The following is a 19,465-nucleotide window of genomic DNA, read 5'->3' as shown; positions in this document are numbered from 1 at the left end:
GTGTTCTTTTTTTTTAAGATAGAGGCTTGCAATTTTCTTTTTTTTACTGAAGCATAATATTTTACTTTTCTCAGAGATCTACGCTTTTCATTAGATTGAATTGTAGGACTACCTATCATAGAGATATACAATTCCAACCATATAAGAGTTAATTAGAAGCCACCATCTGGGAATTCCAAACTAAGAACCAGTATTCCTGAAGAACATTTAAGAGGACAAAAAGATTTTTACTTTTTCTTCCTTCGAGGCTTTTGAATAACGGCCTCCTCACTTGGCTGCACACTAACACCATTTTCATTTCGTAATAGAGATGGACTAGATGTCTTCTTATGGGTGAAAGATGTCTCCAAGTCTGAAAGTAAAGTAGTTTATTTTCAAGTTACTATAATGTAAAAAGACAATTGATGAACGAGACTTGTGTAAAATGAGAATTTTAATTAGGCCAAAATTAAATGTTTAGTTTTTTAAATTTTACCCTTCCAAACATTAAAAAAAAAAAAGTAATCCAACACCCAAGATTACTTTCAGATTCAGTAATCTCCTTACAGGAATTACAGGGCTCAGAAGTCATTACATTCAGAGATAGCTGATTAACAATGAAATAATATAAAACACAATCAACAAAAGGCAACCTTCTAGGAGCAAAGTTTAGGAAAACCAGGTGCAAACTTAAAAGAGTCCTCTATCAGTAGCATCACACAGGATGTGCTAATTCCTCCGACAAGTTATGACTACACGTGTGACACCTTCTTTAACCATAGAAACTCACTAGAGACTCAGTATTCCTGGTTTCTAATTGCAGGCTGATCATGTAAGTTTAATCTGCCTGACACATTCTAAAACTCCACCTTCCCAGAAGTAAGGCAGATGCTCAGCACAAATCACATTCTGTGCACAAGTACACAGTGAATCACCCTCATAATTCAGACCAAGCTTAGACTAGATCAGTGTTTACCAGTCACGCTCCCAGACTCTAGTCAAGCGCCAGCCTTCCCAGGAGGCCCCGCTGAGGACAGTAGCCTCAAGCCTGCCTGCTTTGTTGACTCTTTTCCATGCAGGGCATTAAGTTTAAGCTAGTCATGGAGCCTCCTACTCTGCTATCTGCTCTCCTTACCTGGAAATGTTGGCAGTGGCGCCCTGGAATGCCTTCAGAGCCCTAGAAGTCAATTTTAATAAAATACAGCCTGGGCTAGAAATACAAGTAATAGAGCCTACCATAGTCACCCTGGACAACATAAAACAAAAATTAAACAAAATTAAAGCCCCCCCCAAAATCAGAAAACTGGACCGAATGGGTGTGTGTGTTCTCAAATGGCAGTACAAGGCACTTTGGGGCCCAGAATCAACTTAGTTGAGTCCTGAATTTTCTAAAAATGTTTGTCAAGTCATTTCTGTCAACACATTTTTCATTATTTATAGAACTAGATATTTATTTTTAAATTTGTACTTCAGAGCCTTCCCTGGTGGTGCAACGGGTTAGGACGTCGCATTGCAAGCTGGTGGTAGCCACTCAGTGTGAGTTTGATCCCCTACCATGGAGGTGACCCACATGGCGCAGCAGACCTCTCCTGACCCGCCCGCTGCTCCCCTCAGCAGTGTACTTCAGTCAATCTGCCTGTTCTGCTCCCCACTCTGTCTCTGGTGAATCCTCTCACTGTCCCTGCACCTCTGACTTGTACCCCAATTCTGTATGTATAAATAATAAATAAATCTTTAAAAACAATTTGTATTTCATCCAGTTACTAAGAGTATTCTAACTCAACATATTGACTGTTAATAATGAAATAACCTGCAGAGTAGGTAGAGTTGTGTGAGCATAATTTCTACTTCTCCTTTCTTTTTCCCTTTTCTAACCACTGCTCCTCCTCACAGGTACTCAGTGCCCTGAGGTGCTATATATCTTACTTAAACTTGCCTCTCTACACTGTATTCACTTTCCTGAGTTTTTCAGTTCCTAGCCATCCACTCCTATGATTCTTCCATCCAATCAGGACCTGCTGTTATCCAAGAGGACAAAAAATGGGTCAGGGAAACTCTTGTAATAAATCATTTATAAGATTGGATAGCAGGCCCTCCCTGGTGGCGCAGCGGGTTAAAACACAGCACTAAGAGGCTTAAGCCACTTCCGCATGAGTTCGATTCCCACCTGCCCCGGAGGAGATCCACATGGCGTGGCAGACCTCTCCTGACCCTTAGCAGTGTATTTCGTCGATCTGCCTGTTCTGCTCCCCTCTCTGTCTCTGGTGAATTCTCTCACCCTCTGCATCTCTGGCCTGTACCCCAGTTCTATATGAATAAACCAATAAATCTTAAAAAAAAAAAAAAAAAAAAGATTGGATAGCAGTAGCTGGTAGCTGAGAGTTAATCTCCCAATCTTAGTTCCTTACCTTTATTTTACTCAAACAAAACCCACTGTCCTTATTCCAAATTATAACAGTCATCCATGTTCAATATACAAAAAATTGGTCAAATACAAAGAGCAAAAATCATCTGTAATTCCTTCTTCCACAAAACCTGCACTGTTAACATTCAGCTATACCCTTCCATTCTTTTTCCTATGTATATATGCATATATGTAGACATACTTAAGTTCAGGATTGAATTGTGTTCCCCCAAAAAGATATACTGAAATCTTACTCTGTACCTGCAAGTGAGACTTTCTTTTAAAGTAAGGTCTCTATAGCTATAATCAAGTTAAGATGAATTCATGCTGGATTGTGATGGGCCCTAAATCCAATAACTGGTATCCTTACAAAAGTGAAACTTGGACATGGAAACGGGAAGTATGAGATGGAAGCACAGAGTAGTTACATGGCCACGAGCTGAAGAATGAATGCCCAGGTTTGCAAACAACTATCAGAAGCTAGAAGAGGTTTCACAGGGGTCACAACCTTGATTTCAGATTTCTATCTTCCCATACTGGCAGAGAATAAATTTCTTTCACTTTAAGTGACTCAATTTGAGGTAATATGCGATGGAAGCCTTAGGAGATTAACACAACATATTCTATAATAATCCTATCCTTTGATACATACTATTGACATTTCAGAATCTTTGTTTTTTAAAAAAAAATTATTTACTTATGCATACAAGAACTGGGGTACAGGCCAGAGGTGCAGGGAGTGAAAGGCTTCAGAGACAGAGTAGGGAGCAGAACAGGCAGATTGGCTAAAATATACTACGAGAAGAGCAACAGACAGGTCAGAAGTCTGTGGATCTCTTCCCTGGCCGGGGATTGAACTAATGCTGCAGTGGCTGCAGATAGCTTCATAGTGTTGTCCAGAATCTTTGTTTTTCATCAGTAAAATATTGTTGATGAATTTCCATTTCATTACTTCACTTTAACAATGTTTTAAGTGGGTACTTGGTTTCTATTAAATACATAAAATATGGCTTATTTAGCCAGTTCACACCATTATATGTTTGGTTATTACCAGTTTCCACTCATAAGTAGTGCCATTACCATCCTCTAACTACTGTAGCTATTGTAGTAACTTCTATTTCTAGAAGTTCCAACAGGCTATAGCAATTTAACATTATATTAGTAGTGTATGAGTATCCCTATTTCTCATTAACACTTATATCCAACACTCCTGGATTTTCTATTTTTTAGAAAACATTGCTAATTTGATAGCAAAATAAATGATACATTATTTGTCTACTTTGTGAATAGTTTCTGGAACATAATATGACTCAATAAATGTTGGCTATTTTTTTCATTATATTACTAGTAGAGAAGCTATTGTTTTCCCACTAAACATTTCATCATATACTAAATTCTTATTTTTCAAGAACTAAATTTATTTTTTAATTCTGTATTTTTACCCTTTCTCTCATACACATATGCTTTAAAAAGACTCAAATTTTAAGTATTCTTAACCCATTTGAGTTACTCTAGTGGTTAAAATGTTAAAAAAGAAAAGAAAAGGATATGAGGTGAGAAAATAGGAACAAACATATATTTTTGATCATAGCCTGGAAATCACAATTGCCATCACAACATAACCTTGGTTTCTTCACATACCGTGGGGTAGCTTTGTCTTCTTGTTTCTCCGTGGAATGGGAGCCTCTAGATGCTCTGTGGATTCTTTAGCTGGTAGCTCACTGCCTTCAGGTGGCCTATGAACAGCAGTTTGAACAAGGCCTTCCGAAGAAGCACTAGCTACAGAAAAAAGAATAGGAAAAAAGTAGGATAACTTGAGCAGAGATCACTAAGTCTTAAAAAGATGGGGGAAGGATGCAGAATGTTCCCTATAATAAAACCTCTTATTTTATAGAAATGGTTGTACACCCAAATCTTGATTTTCTTTTTCTTTGGGCTCTAATAAAATTGAGAAAATAAATAAATGGAACAAAAACTGAGGAAAAAAACAATGGGGACTAGAAATAAGAACAAAAGAAGGTGAGGAAAAGAATTTACCTCAGAACTTTCAGGAATATAAAAACATAAAAGAAAAATGTCACCAGACAGAGGAGGACTGTGAGTCCACTGGCAGTGGGTGTGATGTGACATGCGTGCTCCTATCTCTGAATCACATATACCATTGTAAACCAGTGCTGCCTTGATAAAAACAATTAAAAAATTTTAAAACTTAAAACAATAAAAATAAAATGTCACCATAGAGAACTATCTCATTTGTTCTTTAACTTAGGAATTATCACCCTCTGCCTGGTTTAGGCCTTCATTAATGAAATAACAGATGGTATAAATAATAAAGTCGTCATCATGGATTAGTGAAATTAACAGACAATTTATAAATCTTTCCTTTGGTCATTCATTTCACTCCCCTCAGCAAATCTCTAAATAGATTTTGAGAGACTTTGGCAGATTCTAATTTTACTGGTCTACAGTCCCTTGTTTGTCTTCTTCACAAAAGAAGAGATATAAATGTAGTAATAAACAAAAAGATACGTAAGCTCATTAGCTTCAGAAATGAGAGGAGAAAAGAGACATAAAAGATGCCACAGAAGTAAGATGGTGAGAGGTAGCCAATGAAACTAATCAGACTGATTTTGAAGTTTAAAGCCTGAATCAGAGTGTTGGGCTCCAGTAAATAAAATTTGTGAGAAATAAAAATAGATTTATTATTAGAGCTGATGAATTATGGATACACTGAGTTGTTTTACTGACAGAATATCCAGGATTAGTAGTAACTAAAACAAAAAGGAATTCACAAAGTTTGCTCATGACTGAAGCTTTAATCATGGATCACCTAGGTGCCTTTAGATTTATGCTCTAGTGTACAGACTCTGACTAAAATGAAGGATGCAAAAATCCTGGGTCTCAACTCCAGTATCCTGTTCAAGTGTCTGGAATCAATCAGAGCATAAGATAACGTATACTGCCTAAGGACAAAAGACCTAAAGAGTCTCAAATTGCTGTGAATTAAGTTTAGGTGGCACAACCCTTTCTGCCACGAGGCCTCAGAACAGGCGTCTGCCTTCCCCCACCAGGCATTCTGCTGCTTTAAACTGACTTTGATTCTGTCCTCAACACAGCAGTGACTTGGGAATGCAGGGCCTTGGCTCTCCTGATTTGTGATGTTTATCATATCTGAGGTCCTATCAAAACCAGTGATCCCATGCAACAAAGAACTTCTTACGGAGTGTGGTTTTTGTTCTGGGCTTCTTTTTCTTAGGACGACTAGGTGGAATATCATCTATAAAACAGAAAGAACAAAAAGCCTGTTTAAAATTCAATGCAGAGAACAGTCAAAAGGTAATATTTAGTAGGGAAGTGGGCTCACCAAATATTTATTTATCTGATTATGCACATTTCTCAGCTCTCTAGCACTCAGGTTTGGTCTATAAATGGTTCTGGTCAATAAGCTGTTAGGAGACATGATCTGTGCCATTAAAGTCAGGGAATAAACTGCTAATTTACTTACACAGTGGCAACAGAGGCAGCAAGGTAAGGTGCAGGACCACAGGAAGTAACCTGAGTCACTACACAATTAGTGAAGAGAAAGTGTGAGAAAACTGCCCCAGATTATTGCTGTGCTGGGCTTTGCATTAACCAGAAATAACCCTGTATGATATAGTCACTGAGATAGAGTGTAAGTTAGCCCAGTCTACACTGACTAAATGAGACAAAGGGGGATATAGTCCCCTTTTTTTTTTTTTTAAAGATTTATTTATTTGTGCATACAGAACTGGGGTGCAGGCCAGAGGCTCAGGGGCAGTGAGAGGCTTCACCAGAGACAGAGTGGGGAACAGAACAGGCAGATCTACAAAGTACACTGCTGAGGGGAGCATAGGGCGGTCAGGGGCGGTCTGCCGTGCCATGTGGTCACCTCCAGGGCAGGCGGAATCGAACTCATGAGAAAGTGGCTTTAGATTCTCAGTGCTGTGCTTTAACCTGCTGTGCCACCAGGAAGTGGCTTTAGATTCTCAGTGCTGCGCTTTAACCCACTGCACCACCAGGGAGGGCCGGGATATAGTCCCTTTTTACAGAACTATAAACCAGACAACAGTTCTGTTCTGGGTGATTTCATTTAGAGATGTGTGATTTTATGCTTATAAGGTCAAGTATCAATCATATGACTAATGTTACTTATTAATCATATTAAGCATCGTTTTAAAAAGGTAGTAGTAGAAATTATTAGTACAATAAAAGATACTGTAGTAATATAATAGATTCAATCTTAAGAGAAATATTAGTAACCAAACTAATTTTTGAACACCAAATACTATATTCAAAAAGTTTTACATTAATAGTGATCTAACTTACCTTGATGGATACTTTATATGACACCGACCAAGTTTAATCAGGACAAAGGCAAAGAAAAAAACTATTAATTAGAAATCTATTATATTGTCAGACTGAAAATTTACTTGTCATTAAAATATAAAATAAAACTAGCTTTCACAAAGTCAGTGGATTTACAAAGTAGCTTGTAATTTATAAGTTACAAACTAGTTAGACTTACAGAATAACTATTTTCCAAACCTATACATATATACATATTCCCTACTGTCTATTAATAAAGTGGAGTAAGCAGATTAAAAACTCTTATTTTGTCCCTGATTAAAATCAGCTTAAACTCTACGGAAACTATTCTAGCAAACAAAAGAGGATCAGAATTCTGATAAACAAGACACAAAGACATTCAGAATGGATTCACGATCCTACTATTTGACATCAGGCTTTAAAACAGAACATTAACTGTATTTATTATCCTAATAAATGATTCAAGAATTTTTCACCTTTAAACATTTAGGAAGCATTGTATTAAAATGTTCAAGAAGCTTTCTCTGAATAATTTGTTTTTAATGGTACTATCAATTTTTTTCACATTATTCATCCTGCACATTTAAAACTCAATAAAATTACTGTAAATTATTTTTACCTTGGCACAGGTGGCAGAGCACGCGGAGGACGCTATAATCAAAAGAAGAAAACTGGATCATCTTTACTTCATGCACTTCAAATCTTATTACAACAAACGAAACCCTGGAGTACTGAGGAGAATCAAATGGGCAATTTTAAACGTGTCCCAGCATTTCTAGATTTCACATATAAATCCTTCCTTCCTAAGTTCTTTACCTACTGGCCAGCCTCGGTTCTAAGCATTATGGATACATTAACGAACAACACAGAGATTCCTGTTTCTATTGAATTTTTATTCCAGTGGTTAACTATTGGAAGATAACATTCAAAAAATATGTATGTTAAGATGAGGGAGACGAGAAGTACTAATTTACTTTGGGAAAGTCTCCCTGACATACTTAAGCTTAGACCTGAATAAGAAAGAAACCAAAAAAGAATCAAATACAACAACTTGTAGGGGATACCCGGCTTGGAGAGTTCCATAAAACAGGGCAAGGGAAGCTGCCGCACGTTTACCAAGGAAAGTGAGGCGGGGCCGAGCTGATTTGGGTGTAAAAACCAAGGGAAGGAATCTACATTTTGTTTTAAGTCAATGGCAAACCGATGGAAGTTTTAAGCCATGTAGTAACAGACCCTCTTAAAAGGTCACTGAACACAAGATGAATCATTTAAGGGAAGAATTTTTTTTTGAAACCTTACAAATGCTATTTTGCACGAATAAGTTGTGTTGCAGTCCAGAGATTACAATTAAGCATAGTAGACATAATATTCCCAAAATAAAATACTTACAGAAATACCTAAAAATCAGTTAATGTTCCAAGTACCACATGCCATTTGCAGAGCACTTTGATTCAAAAGTTAAATTTCCTTCCTACCACACAGACCTGAAATTCACAAGGTCACGTGAAAAGGCTATTGTTCTAATGATGCTCAGGATCGCTCCTTTCCCAGCACTCGGCTCACAGGATAACGCCAAATTTCAAAAGTCCCGCAACAATGACGTGTCACGGGTCCAGCAACCTAACCTCGAAGTCGCTCAAAAGTAGGACGGCTCGAGTAAAATCCCAAAGACCCAAAAGTCACTGAGGCTCGCTTACCACTTGCTTCTTTCCCATTCTGCCTAAAGCCCCGCTCGCCGGCAGCAGACGCGCCCCTGTCGCCTGGCGCTCATCCTCTCACCCATCATCCCGGCCCCTCCAATCCCCCCATCCCGGCGCTCCCCGACGCCCGCCCGCGTGCGCGCAGGAGCAGTGCGTCATCAAGCTGCGCCGCGTGGAAACCCCGGGCCCGCGGTCTCCCCCAGCTCCGCGGTGCTGGAATCTGCTCTGACTGTTCAAGTCTACCCTGCGGGGGAAAGGGCGTCAGTGCTGGGGCTGAGGTGCCGGGGAGGAAAGACTTCAGTAGGCGTGGGGCAGCAATCACGGTTTTTCCTCTGGTTTCCCACGCGGTTTCAGTGATTTGGGGGATTGGCGCGCCGACCGCGATTAACAGGCTCCCCTGGCAAAAAGCGATCTCTCCTGGGCAGCGAAGAGCCCTCCGGGAGTGCGTCTGTAGGACCGAAACTACAGCAGCCCCGGAGCCGCAGCCGCCACGGTGGCGGAGAAGTGACGTCGTCATGGCAACCTGGCTAGCACTCTAGCCCGTGGAAAGGTGACCTCTGGCTTCGTGCCTGGGTCCGGGAGTGTGGGTCCCAGGCCAGCCGCTGACCTTCAAGCCCCCGCCCCAGTTGAATCCTAAAAGCTCCGTGAGGACCCAAACGAACAGACCACGGGCGGGGCTGGCCCCTTCCCATCCTCAGCCTTTGGCGTAGGCCCGGCCTCAGGCGTAGCGGCGTCTTGGGGGGCGCCACCCTCTGCCCTGCCACTTCTAGTGGCCGACTCACCCCTCACCGCTCACCGGTGCTTCCAGCTGAAGCTCGGAGTCAGCCCTCATGGTGCTCTCCCCGCAAGAGGCTTAACCGCCGGTAGCCCGAGCCTGGCTCCCCGCGACGCCACCGCCTGCAGGAGGCGGGGGCTTCGCGGCGCCTCACTAGCCGCCGCCCCTTGGGGCCTCCACCCGCCTGGGCTCTGCAAAGCCAACAGTTCCAAGGCGTCGGAGCTAGGCGGTTAGGAGGGACCGGCTCCTGTAACTTCCAGGTCCTACGTCTGGGTGGGATGGGATCTGTTATTACAGACAGTTCTCATTCTGTGTGTGTGTGTAGTCTGTTACTACAGACAGTTCTCATTCTGTGTGTGTGTGTGTGTTGGGGCAGTCAGTGCTCATATTTTCCCGATTGCTTACCATCCATCTCATAGCTGTGTAAATCAAACTTGAGGAACCAACATAAAATCAAATCTGAGCTCACATAAGTAGCATTAAAAATGTCTTCATTTTCATGCAGATGGCCAACAAGCATATGAAAAAATGTCCAACCTCACTTGTAATAAGGGAAACGCAAATTAAAACCACAATAAGATACCACCTCACACCAGTGAGAATGGCACATCTTTAAAACAACTAGCAACAACAAATGTTGGTGAGGATGTAGAGAAAAAGGAACTCTCCTGCACTGCTGGTGGGAATGCAAACTAGTACAACCACTGTGGAAAGCTGTATGGAGGTTTCTCAAACTGCTAAACATGGAGCTTCCACATGACTCAGCAATCCCACTCCTAGGTATTACCCAAAAGACACAAAAACACTGATTCAAAAAGACACCTGCACCCCATGATTATTGCTGCTTTATTTACAATAGGAAATACATGCCCAAGTTCCCAAAGTAGATGACTGGATTAAAAAGATGTGGTGGCCCTCCCTGGTGGCGCAGCAGGTTAAAGCACAGCACTGAGAATCTAAAGCCGCTTCCGCATGAGTTCCATTCCCACTAGCCCAGAGTGGTGTGGCAGACCTCTCCTGACCCGCCCACTGCTCCCCTCAGCAGTGTACTTTGTCTATCTGTCTGTTCTGTTCCCCACTCTGTCTCTGGTGAAACCTCTCACCGTCCTGAGCCTCTGGCTTGTACCCCAGTTCTGTATGCACAAATAAATAAATCTTAAAAAAAAAAAAAGATATGGTACCCTTTTGCAGCAACATGGATAGAGCTGGAGAAGATCATGCTTAGTGAAATAAGCCAGAAAAAAAAGGAAAAATACCAAATGGCTTCACTCATAGGAGGAGTATAAAGGACCAGGGGAGAAAATAATAGTAATAATAAACAACTACATACCAGAGACATTTTACAGGGGTGAAGTGGGGAGTGGGATCAAAAACGGTGGGGGGAGGGAAGTGCACTGGACTATGGTGATGGCATATGATTTGGTGATGGGAAGCCCATGGGGTTTACAACTGAGATGGGAAAAGGCACAAAATGTTGTAAAAATAAACTATTATACTATTAAAATCTTTGAGAAAAAAGTCTTCATTTTTATTGAATGGGTTTTCTAGAAAATATCACTTAACTTTTTTTTTAACATTCACTCTGTTTTATAGTTAAGGAAAAGACTGGAGAGATGGAGGGATGGTGTGGCTATGGAGAACGTTAGAGAATAATGTAAAAGATAAATAGAATTCGTGACAGGAAGAGCAAATGGAAATCTCAGATTTAGGGAAGAAAGAAAATAAAACTTCGTGGAATAACATTCTCATCGTGTTGTTTTCTCAAATATTGGTCTCTGGGACACAAGTTCATTACCATTCCCCCATTTAGGCATAAATATTGACTTTTAGGAACATTAATTATTGTTACAGCTCTGGTCAGAATTTTTCCTTGTATTCTGGTATGTAAGCAATGAAGGCTGTGTCATTTCTGCAGAAATGTTAGATGTGAAATGAATGTATTAGCCTTTTTCCTTGCTATATTAGTCAAATGGGCACTTTTGGTAAAATCCGTTTTCATAAAATACAGTCTTCATAAAATGAAATGCAGCTTCTGATACTCACTATTGCTTGTTTTATTCAGCAATGCTTTTTTTTATTGAAATCTATGAAAGATTCTCATACTTAGTGACTTAACACTTGGATTTCTATGTTGGATTTTTACCTCTACAGGAGGTTAAAAAAAAAACAACAACACTTTTTCTGAACAGAATAGGTAACTACCTATACAATTTTTTTTTCAAATAAGATGAATTAAACTATAGCACTTTTAAAATTGCACATGTTATAGCAGGGTAAATAGTGCTATTTTAGAATTTCAGAGCTCTTTAGCTCTGAAACTGTTAAAACTCCAGAATTAAACTGGGCACTCCTTAAGAATCAGTCTTAGAGGAAGCCCAGGTTACTGGTACCCACTGAGGCTCTTCCTGGGCCTGCTGAATCGCAGACAACAACTGGGCACTTGCCTCTTGCAAGTTGTCATTTACAATCACTTGGTCAAAAAACTGACCAAACTGAGTCTCCATTTTTTGGGCTAAATTCTCCATCTCTTGCAGATCTTCATCCTTTAGGAGAAAAAGAAAAAATATGTAGTATCTCCATTTAACTTATGATTATCTGCATGCTCAAATGTAAAAATTTATTGAGCCTTAAAATTTAGTCTGCCAGTTGAATGTATGTGATGACAAAATAAATTTAATCAAACATATACATATATAGAGAGAAATGCATACACATATGTAAATAAACATATACACACATACATAATGAAATGGGGAAGAGGAGAAATACCTATTTTAGGAAGAATTTACTGATTAACCCCCTTTATTATTGCCATCATCATTAATAAACTTTTTTGTGTGTTTAAATATCTATACATATATAGGTACCTCATAGTACTGATGAAATGTATTTGGCAAAACATTTTAAAAGTAAACTTTTCTAAAAATAATAACTATATATCAGAGACATTATATGGGGGTGGAGTGGGGAATGGGATCAAACATGGGAGTGGGGAAGTGCACTGGATCATGGTGATGGCACATGGGTGAATTGGTGATGGGAAGTCCATTGGGATTACAACTGAGATGAAAAAAATTCACAAAATGATGTAAAAATAAACTTATAATTAAAAAGGTAAAGTTTTCCATAAAATTAGTAATTTATTACTTTATTTTTGGAAGCAATATAAGAGGAGATTTGTTTATGACTCACTGAAAATAAAAGTGCTTCACCTCAGTAATGTAAATACAACTATCAGTTTTATGTGCACCCACTTTCCATGTGACTTTGCAAACTGTGGCTTGAGGGCCATTTCATTTTAAATTAAACCATAAAAAAAAAAAGGGAAAGAAGAAGAAGAATAAAAGCCTTACATCACTTACTGAACTATTTTAATATAATATCAACCAAAAAAGATAAATCATAAGTACATTATTTGTTAGAAATAAAAATTACATTTCTTAGCAAAAAGATGTTTTATTTGACTGCCTTTTTAATTGGGGGAAAAAAACACATTCATTTCCATATGTCTTACATTGAACTTCATATCCACATAGTAGTCTGTAATCATCTTGGCATTTTTCCGAGAAAGCTTCATGCAACTCAAGTTTGATGGCTTTATAAAGATGACATAGGGTTTCAGTTCATGGGTTCGAGTCATCTGGATACTCTGCAGAGAACAGCAGAAGGATGTCCTAATTTAGATTCAGTGTAAATATTCCCAAAGTATCTCGAGATACTCTGGCTAAAAATAATTGTTAATTATGTGTTCTGACATCCTCAACTGTAAAAACCATTATAATATTATTAAGAGATGGGATTATCAAAGAGTATACCATCTAAACTACATACTGTAGTTTGTATTGAGACATTCTACTGTTAGCATTTTGGAGATAAGAGCAGTTACCATATATAAGGCCCTGTAGGGATTCTCAAAATTAAATTCAAATCCTGGCTCTTCATCTTATTAACTATGACACTATATTGAAATATGAGAATAAGATTCTTCTCTACATGATCTCAAGGGACAAGGAAAAGACAGATTTTCAAGGTGGGTCAGCTTTGTTTCACTTTCATTTCCCTTTCGTCTTTCCATAATCTTGTATTGCAGACTGCTGACATTCCACATTGGCTACCAGATTTGACCCAAGTAAGAAAAGATATCTCTTATTCTCCTCAGCAAACAACCTGTATTTTTAAATGACTACAGAAAATGCAAAGGAAACAAATGATCATTAAGAAGCAGGATCTACTGCCTGTTCTGTTCCCCACTCTGTCTCTGGTGAATTCTCATACCCCTGGCCTATACCCCAGTTCTGTAAGCATAAATAAATAAATATTTAAAAAAAAAACAGGATCTATATGTTACATATTCTTTATCTTCCTTAACTTGCCCACACCTGCTTCATTCCACATGTGCTCTCAGAAGTAACTACAGATATGCTAACATAGGAATGTGTGTAAAGAAACATCTCATTCCCTTCACAAGATGTTACCTTGATGCCTCTATAATCAAGGTCAAAAAGATCCTAACTTTTTTTTATTGCCACCTGCCTAGTTTTATTTTTGCATCTGAAAAAGCAAGATTCTTTTCCCAATTAGACACAAGATATTTACTTAAGTCCTGGTCCTTGTATACGGTAACTGCTCTTATCCTCAAAATGCTAACAATAAAATGTCTCCACTACAAACTGCAGCATGTACACAAGTGGATATGTCTCATACTTTGGGGTGATGGGACCTGTTTCAACATAGACCCACCTGAGGTTCTAAGTCCATGACACAGATCTTTCCCTCCTCAAGGACTGCTTGAACAGCATCCAAACTCGTGCCATACAGGTGACCTCTGTACTCACCATACTCGAGCATCCTACAAAGGTGAGACAAAGGACACAAGAACTCGTTCTATAAGTAGAATATCATGAGTAGTAACAGAAAGATAAATTCCCAAAGAACAATATCAATATGTGAATTTTTCTATCACAGAAAGAATTGTGGCTACTCAACAGAAGGGGAGAAATTACATCTCGGGCTTAATCACTTTTCTAAATTCTCTAAAATTTGCTCTTCAATACTTCTCCCACTAGCATGCCAATGAGTTGGTTTATATCAATAGTTATCAATTTATCAATATCAATAAGTATCAATTTATATCAATAGTTCCTTACTTGACTCTTCAGAAATAAAAGGATGAATTGCCCAGAAGCCTCTACATGAGAATAGGGGACTCGTTTTGAATATAAAGCAACCAGAGGCAAGGGTCAGATTCTGAACATCTAGCTTACCTGTGACCATACATGAGGTTTTCAAATGTTTCTTTTGACACATAGTGATACTCACGTCCATTCACTTCATAACTCTTTTTGGAGCGAGTAGTATCTGTCCAAAATGGAATTTTGAAAATACTTTTAGAATCTTCAAAATGTTTTGATGTATTACTCCCATGCACTTGGATAAAGATATCCAATGAATATGTGAACAAATAAATAAAATGCTAAAGTGAAAAAGACGGAGCCTGAATTGGTGATAAGAAAGAAAAAGTTCTCATACCAAAATTAGTTAATCTATAAACTCTTATGTCCTATGGTGTTGACAAGAACTGTAAATAAGTAATAAGCCAGACTAGGGAGGCCCTCAGGGAAACCCTGCTGTAATTTCAAAACAGGCACTAGTAAATTGTGCGGGAGTTCTAAGATGCTGAAAGGCCCCAGGTAACAATGCCAGCAGAACCTTGTGTTTAGGTATGCATTTCCCAAGAACTCCTTTGATCCCTCACACTTCTAGCTAGGTATAATATTATTTTCCATAGTGTACCAACAAGTGAAACTTTTCAAGTTTAACTAGCTTGAGCACACTCACAAGTCTAAAACACAAATTTTAAGTAAGAACCTAGGTGGTCTATCATTATATTTTCTACTACAACAATTGTGTCAGGGTTGAAGTAAAAAAGTCCATGACAGTTTGCAGTTTTGCCCAGATGCATTAGTGATTAGTTTGAGGACTCTCCAGCAGCGAGTCTGAATTCAGTCTGATCTGTGTCCCTTTAAGTTCTTCTACATGATCATTTTATTTTTATCAATGTCTTTGAAAAATGGTCATTTCGCTTATAGTTTTTGAAATTAGTGCCCATGTTTATGATGTAAACAGTACTTGGAAAGTACAATCTATGGAATTCTATAATAATCTCCCACTGCCCTTCTGTGTGGGACAATATTCCCTGAGTCTAAAAAGAGAGTCTAGAAGTTTCCATAACTCCTGAGTACTCTTGGGTTTAAGGGGGGGAAAAAAACCCCACTCTCATTCATGCCACAAACTAGTTGAAACTTAGTGAATTAAATTCTACCCACATGTTGTAATCAAAATGAACTTAATTTATATTTTTAAGCTTCCCCCCCACCCTACCCCCCATAAACAGCACAGATTTGCTGCACCCAGAAGCCTGCAAAGCTTGCAGTCGGGAAGCCAGAAGTCAAGAAAGGGAGTACGAGTTATGTCTGCTCTTGCCTCTCAATGCATTTCTACTGTTCCTCTCCCACTTCCACAACTGTCCAAGGCTAAAGTGCAGACACAGGAGAGGGAAGCTGGGATGGAGAATTCTGGCTATCGGGTGCTGATGCTGGCTGCTGTTGGCTCCTTTTGACAGATCTGACTCCTTCACCCCTAGGTGATGTTTGGGCTATTTTGCAAACCCTACCAACACTACCATATCATATCTCATATCATAGCTCATACATACTCAACACCATCTCTATTTCAGCTGATCACTTGTGATTTCTTCACTCCCTGAGGTATCTGAGGCTCATTTTGGGCCCTTCCTTTTAGGCCAGAACTAAGACAACCCCAGGCTGACTTTCACTCATATTATCTATCCAGACTTGGTCCTGGAGAAATATAAACTTCTTTTGCTATGACAAAAAGGAAACATTTTTGTTAAGATTACATTGTTTTATACCGTGCATGTGATTTAGAGGCATGTCACCACAGCCTCAAGGCACCCATAGTCCTCTACCATACTCTGTTCTCCACCCACTCCCACCTTTTAGCCTCAATCACACAGTCAGATTTCTGCTGTTTTTTATTGGCTTGGTGTTGTGTTGTAACCAATTTTAAAAGGGCAGCTACATCTCAAACTATAGTCATTGGCCACATCATCTAAGTTGTCATCCTTTAGATTTTTTCCAGTTATAATTCTGGCGGGAGTCCTTAGAATTACAGGAATGCATGGTCAGCTCTTAAGTGTTTTCCCTAAAGTTCCCCTCCCTTGCCTTGAGGTGAAAAGGATGTAGCTACACTTACGTACTCTTGCTCCCATGAAAGGTACAATCAACCTAACAGGCTTTTATAAAAATCATAGGTGCATATATTGAAAATTTTGAATTAAGACTAAGGCAATGCATTTAAAAATCAAGCAAAGTGTCAGGAAGTTAGGAAGTACTGGAGGAATGTTAGCTACTGTTGCTAAATATTCATTGTCCTATTTCATTCATCCATATGATTACAAAATGAAGAAACAGAGAATATACCTTTAAAGTCTAGCTAATTATATACAAGTAAATCAATTTTTTTACCACAATAATGTTAATAGAAACAGGAATGACTATTCCTTGAATTTTATAACAAAGGTGGTATCACATATGTAGTGAAATCAGTACCTCTGCAGAGACTAAGAATGAGTCACCAAAACATGAGCTGCTGTGTAGGAAAAATAAACATACGTGGCACAGCACTTTGGAAATGATTGGGATTAAGTTCAATAAGTTGTCTTCTTAGTTCATTTACTCCAACACCAGAAGGTCCTAAACACAAAAATTCACATACAGAAATCATTAGATGTGGATAAATGTAATCATGGGTGAAATCATCATTTCCATCTTTTTCTTGAAGAAACCAGAGCAAATGTGTTTGGGGTGATTACAAAGCTTCCTGGAGCAACTTTTGGGGGATTTTCCTGGTGGGGGTGGTGGAGTAACCCAGACTTCAACACTCAGAAATGAGGAAGCTGTCAGCCTAATCAACTTCATCTAGTGGTGGACATTATAAGAATTTTCTGGACTATTTCAGATCATCTTGGGCAACCTGTTTTTTCTTCTTCGGGTGACTTTCTGTCACTCATAACTCAGAAATCAGACTCCACAGTGATAGGTTTTGTGACCTGCAGCCCCAGGGCCATGTTTCCTGAAAGGTGGTTGAGGTAACACCTCCACGCTCACCACAGGCAGGGCTGACTGCCTGGGTATCACCCCTGTGCCACGTCACAAGGTTCACGGGTAGGGTCCTGCCCTGGATTTAATGCCCTTCATTTGCTGTATTAACATTCTTAATCATGTTTATTTCTTTCAAGATTTATTTCTTTATGCATACAAGAACTGGGTTATAGGCCAGAGGTGCGGGAGGGTGAGAGGTTTTACCAGAGACAGAGTGGGGAGCAGAAATGGCAGATTGACTGAAATACACTGCTGAGGGGAGCAGCGGGTGGGTCAGGAGAGGTCTGCCGTGACATGTGGGTCACCCCCTAGTTGGGGATGGAACTTGTGCTGCAGTGGCTGCCATTAGCTTCACGAAGCTGAGACTTAAACCCCTTGTGTCACCAGGGAGGTCCCATCTACATTGAAAGTGGTAGGGCAAGGTGAAGATGGACATGAAAAATAACAAGTTGTGTTAGTCTGCAATTTTAATACATTTTCCCCCTTTTAGAATTTTTCCTCTAAGTATTGATAAGTGTCCTTGCAGATCATTAGTCCGTATCAGAAAAATATCATTAAGATCTACTCCCTAACCCCAAATGTATAATCACCTTCTTTAGAGAAGTGTCTGAAATCTTTTAGTTTGTGTCTTGGATGCTAACAAACACGGCAGATACAGAGCTGGGTGCTCTGCTGTTGCAACTAAGATTTTCATGAGCCTCATCCCTGCAGAGGTAGTAACTGATGTCATGTGCTGCCTTCTCACCCTCCCGCACCTCTGGCCTGAACCCCAGTTCTGCATGCATACATAATAAATCTTTTAAAAAATAAGTAAAACATCATGCAATAAGGTTTTATTTATAATGCATGGGAAACTTTTTTTTTAAAGGTGTTTATGTGGCAGGACGCACAGAGTTCCACTTTTACACTCTTCCCAAGGCAAGATTGTTGAATAGGCAAGGAAAACTCTCTTATGTGTGTGGGTCGGAGGGAGGGGACGTGCCTGTCGGTGGGACGTACCCACGAGCACAATGAGGCGGGGCTTGTCGGAAGCGCAGCGCTGGTACTTCACCACCTCCTCGTAAGGGGCACCCACCGCACCTGAGCTGGCACAGCAGGCACTGGCACGCGGCTGGCCGAGGTGACTCCTGCGGGAGAGCCGTAGGCTGCGGCGGAAACCAGCTGGGAGGGAGCAAAGCACAGAGCGTGAGACTCAGGCCATAAGGTCGGCTTCTTGCTTCAGTGAGCCAAAGTGTTAATGTCTGTCTGTCGAAGGTTGCAGCTAGCAGGAAAAATAGTTTGCCTTGCATGTTATCTCTAAGTTGCATTAAGAGCCTACTGGGTCCCAGGCTGGTGCTAGGGAGCTGGTGGACAGGGCAAGCAATGCCCTTCCTTTGTGAAATTCACATTTTATGAAGGAGAAGGAACAACAACAACAACAAAAACAACCAATAAAAATAAGTGCTTACCCCCATGTTTACTTCTGCTTTATTTACAATGGGAAAGACATGGAAACAACCCAAATGCCCAAAAGTAGATGACTGGATTTAAAAGATGTGGTACATATACACGATGGAATATTACTCAGCAATCAAAAAGATAAAGTCATGCCTTTTGCAGCGACATGGTGGAGCTGGAAAAGATCATGCTGAGTGAAATGAGCCAGAAAGAAAAGGAAAAATACCAGATGATTTCACTCATAGCAGGAGTGTAAAGGACCAGGGGAGAAAATAATAATAATAACAAACAACTACATACCAGAGACATTTTATGGGTGTGGAGTGGGGAATGGGATCAAAAGCGGTAGGGGGAGGGAAGTGCACTGGACTATGGTGATGGCACACGGGTGACTTGGTGATGGGAAGCCCATGGGGATTACAACTGAGATGGGAAAAGGCACAAAATGATGTAAAAACAATTATACAATTTAAAAAAAAAGTCCTTAGATGAAGAACCAATGGGTAGAGAAGAACAGAACAACTTCAGTAGGCAGTTGTGTCATTGAAAAGCTCACCTTGGGCTTTCCCTAGTGGTGCAAGGGGTGGGAACTTAGCACTGTGGAGCTACCCACAGCCACTGTGGCACGGATTTGGTCCCT

General features: G+C 39.8%; 2 protein-coding genes across 3 annotated transcripts in view; both read right to left on the bottom strand.

The window, feature by feature from the left end:
• The window catches only part of TMEM237 (transmembrane protein 237), an 18,932-nt gene extending 9,621 nt beyond the window's left edge, over positions 1-9,311 (bottom strand). The window contains exons 1-6 of one of the 2 annotated variants that reach the window (XM_012724988.1): positions 9,227-9,311; positions 7,350-7,381; positions 6,731-6,741; positions 5,604-5,660; positions 4,025-4,162; positions 232-352 (exon numbers count right to left, since the gene is read on the bottom strand). In XM_012724988.1, coding sequence (XP_012580442.1) covers positions 232-352; positions 4,025-4,162; positions 5,604-5,660; positions 6,731-6,741; positions 7,350-7,381; positions 9,227-9,262 — 395 coding nt within the window. In that variant the 5' untranslated portion in view covers positions 9,263-9,311. Of the gene's footprint in view, positions 1-231; positions 353-4,024; positions 4,163-5,603; positions 5,661-6,730; positions 6,742-7,349; positions 7,382-8,427; positions 8,516-9,226 lie in introns of those variants that run through there. The other variant, XM_012724995.1, reaches the window with a different exon arrangement.
• A 2,245-nt stretch (positions 9,312-11,556) lies between these two features.
• Positions 11,557-19,465, bottom strand: part of MPP4 (membrane protein, palmitoylated 4 (MAGUK p55 subfamily member 4)) — a 35,318-nt gene continuing 27,409 nt past the window's right edge. The window contains exons 17-21 of the mRNA XM_004674388.1: positions 16,900-16,980; positions 14,470-14,563; positions 13,946-14,054; positions 12,720-12,854; positions 11,557-11,748 (exon numbers count right to left, since the gene is read on the bottom strand). Coding sequence (XP_004674445.1) covers positions 11,557-11,748; positions 12,720-12,854; positions 13,946-14,054; positions 14,470-14,563; positions 16,900-16,980 — 611 coding nt within the window. The remainder of the gene's footprint in view (positions 11,749-12,719; positions 12,855-13,945; positions 14,055-14,469; positions 14,564-16,899; positions 16,981-19,465) is intronic.

The sequence above is a fragment of the Condylura cristata genome, unplaced genomic scaffold, assembly GCF_000260355.1.
Source record: "Condylura cristata isolate star-nosed mole 26May11 unplaced genomic scaffold, ConCri1.0 scaffold00002, whole genome shotgun sequence".
Taxonomy (NCBI): Eukaryota; Metazoa; Chordata; class Mammalia; order Eulipotyphla; family Talpidae; genus Condylura; species Condylura cristata.
The sequence above is the reverse complement of the archived record's forward strand: the minus strand, read 5'-3'. Positions and strand labels throughout refer to the sequence as shown.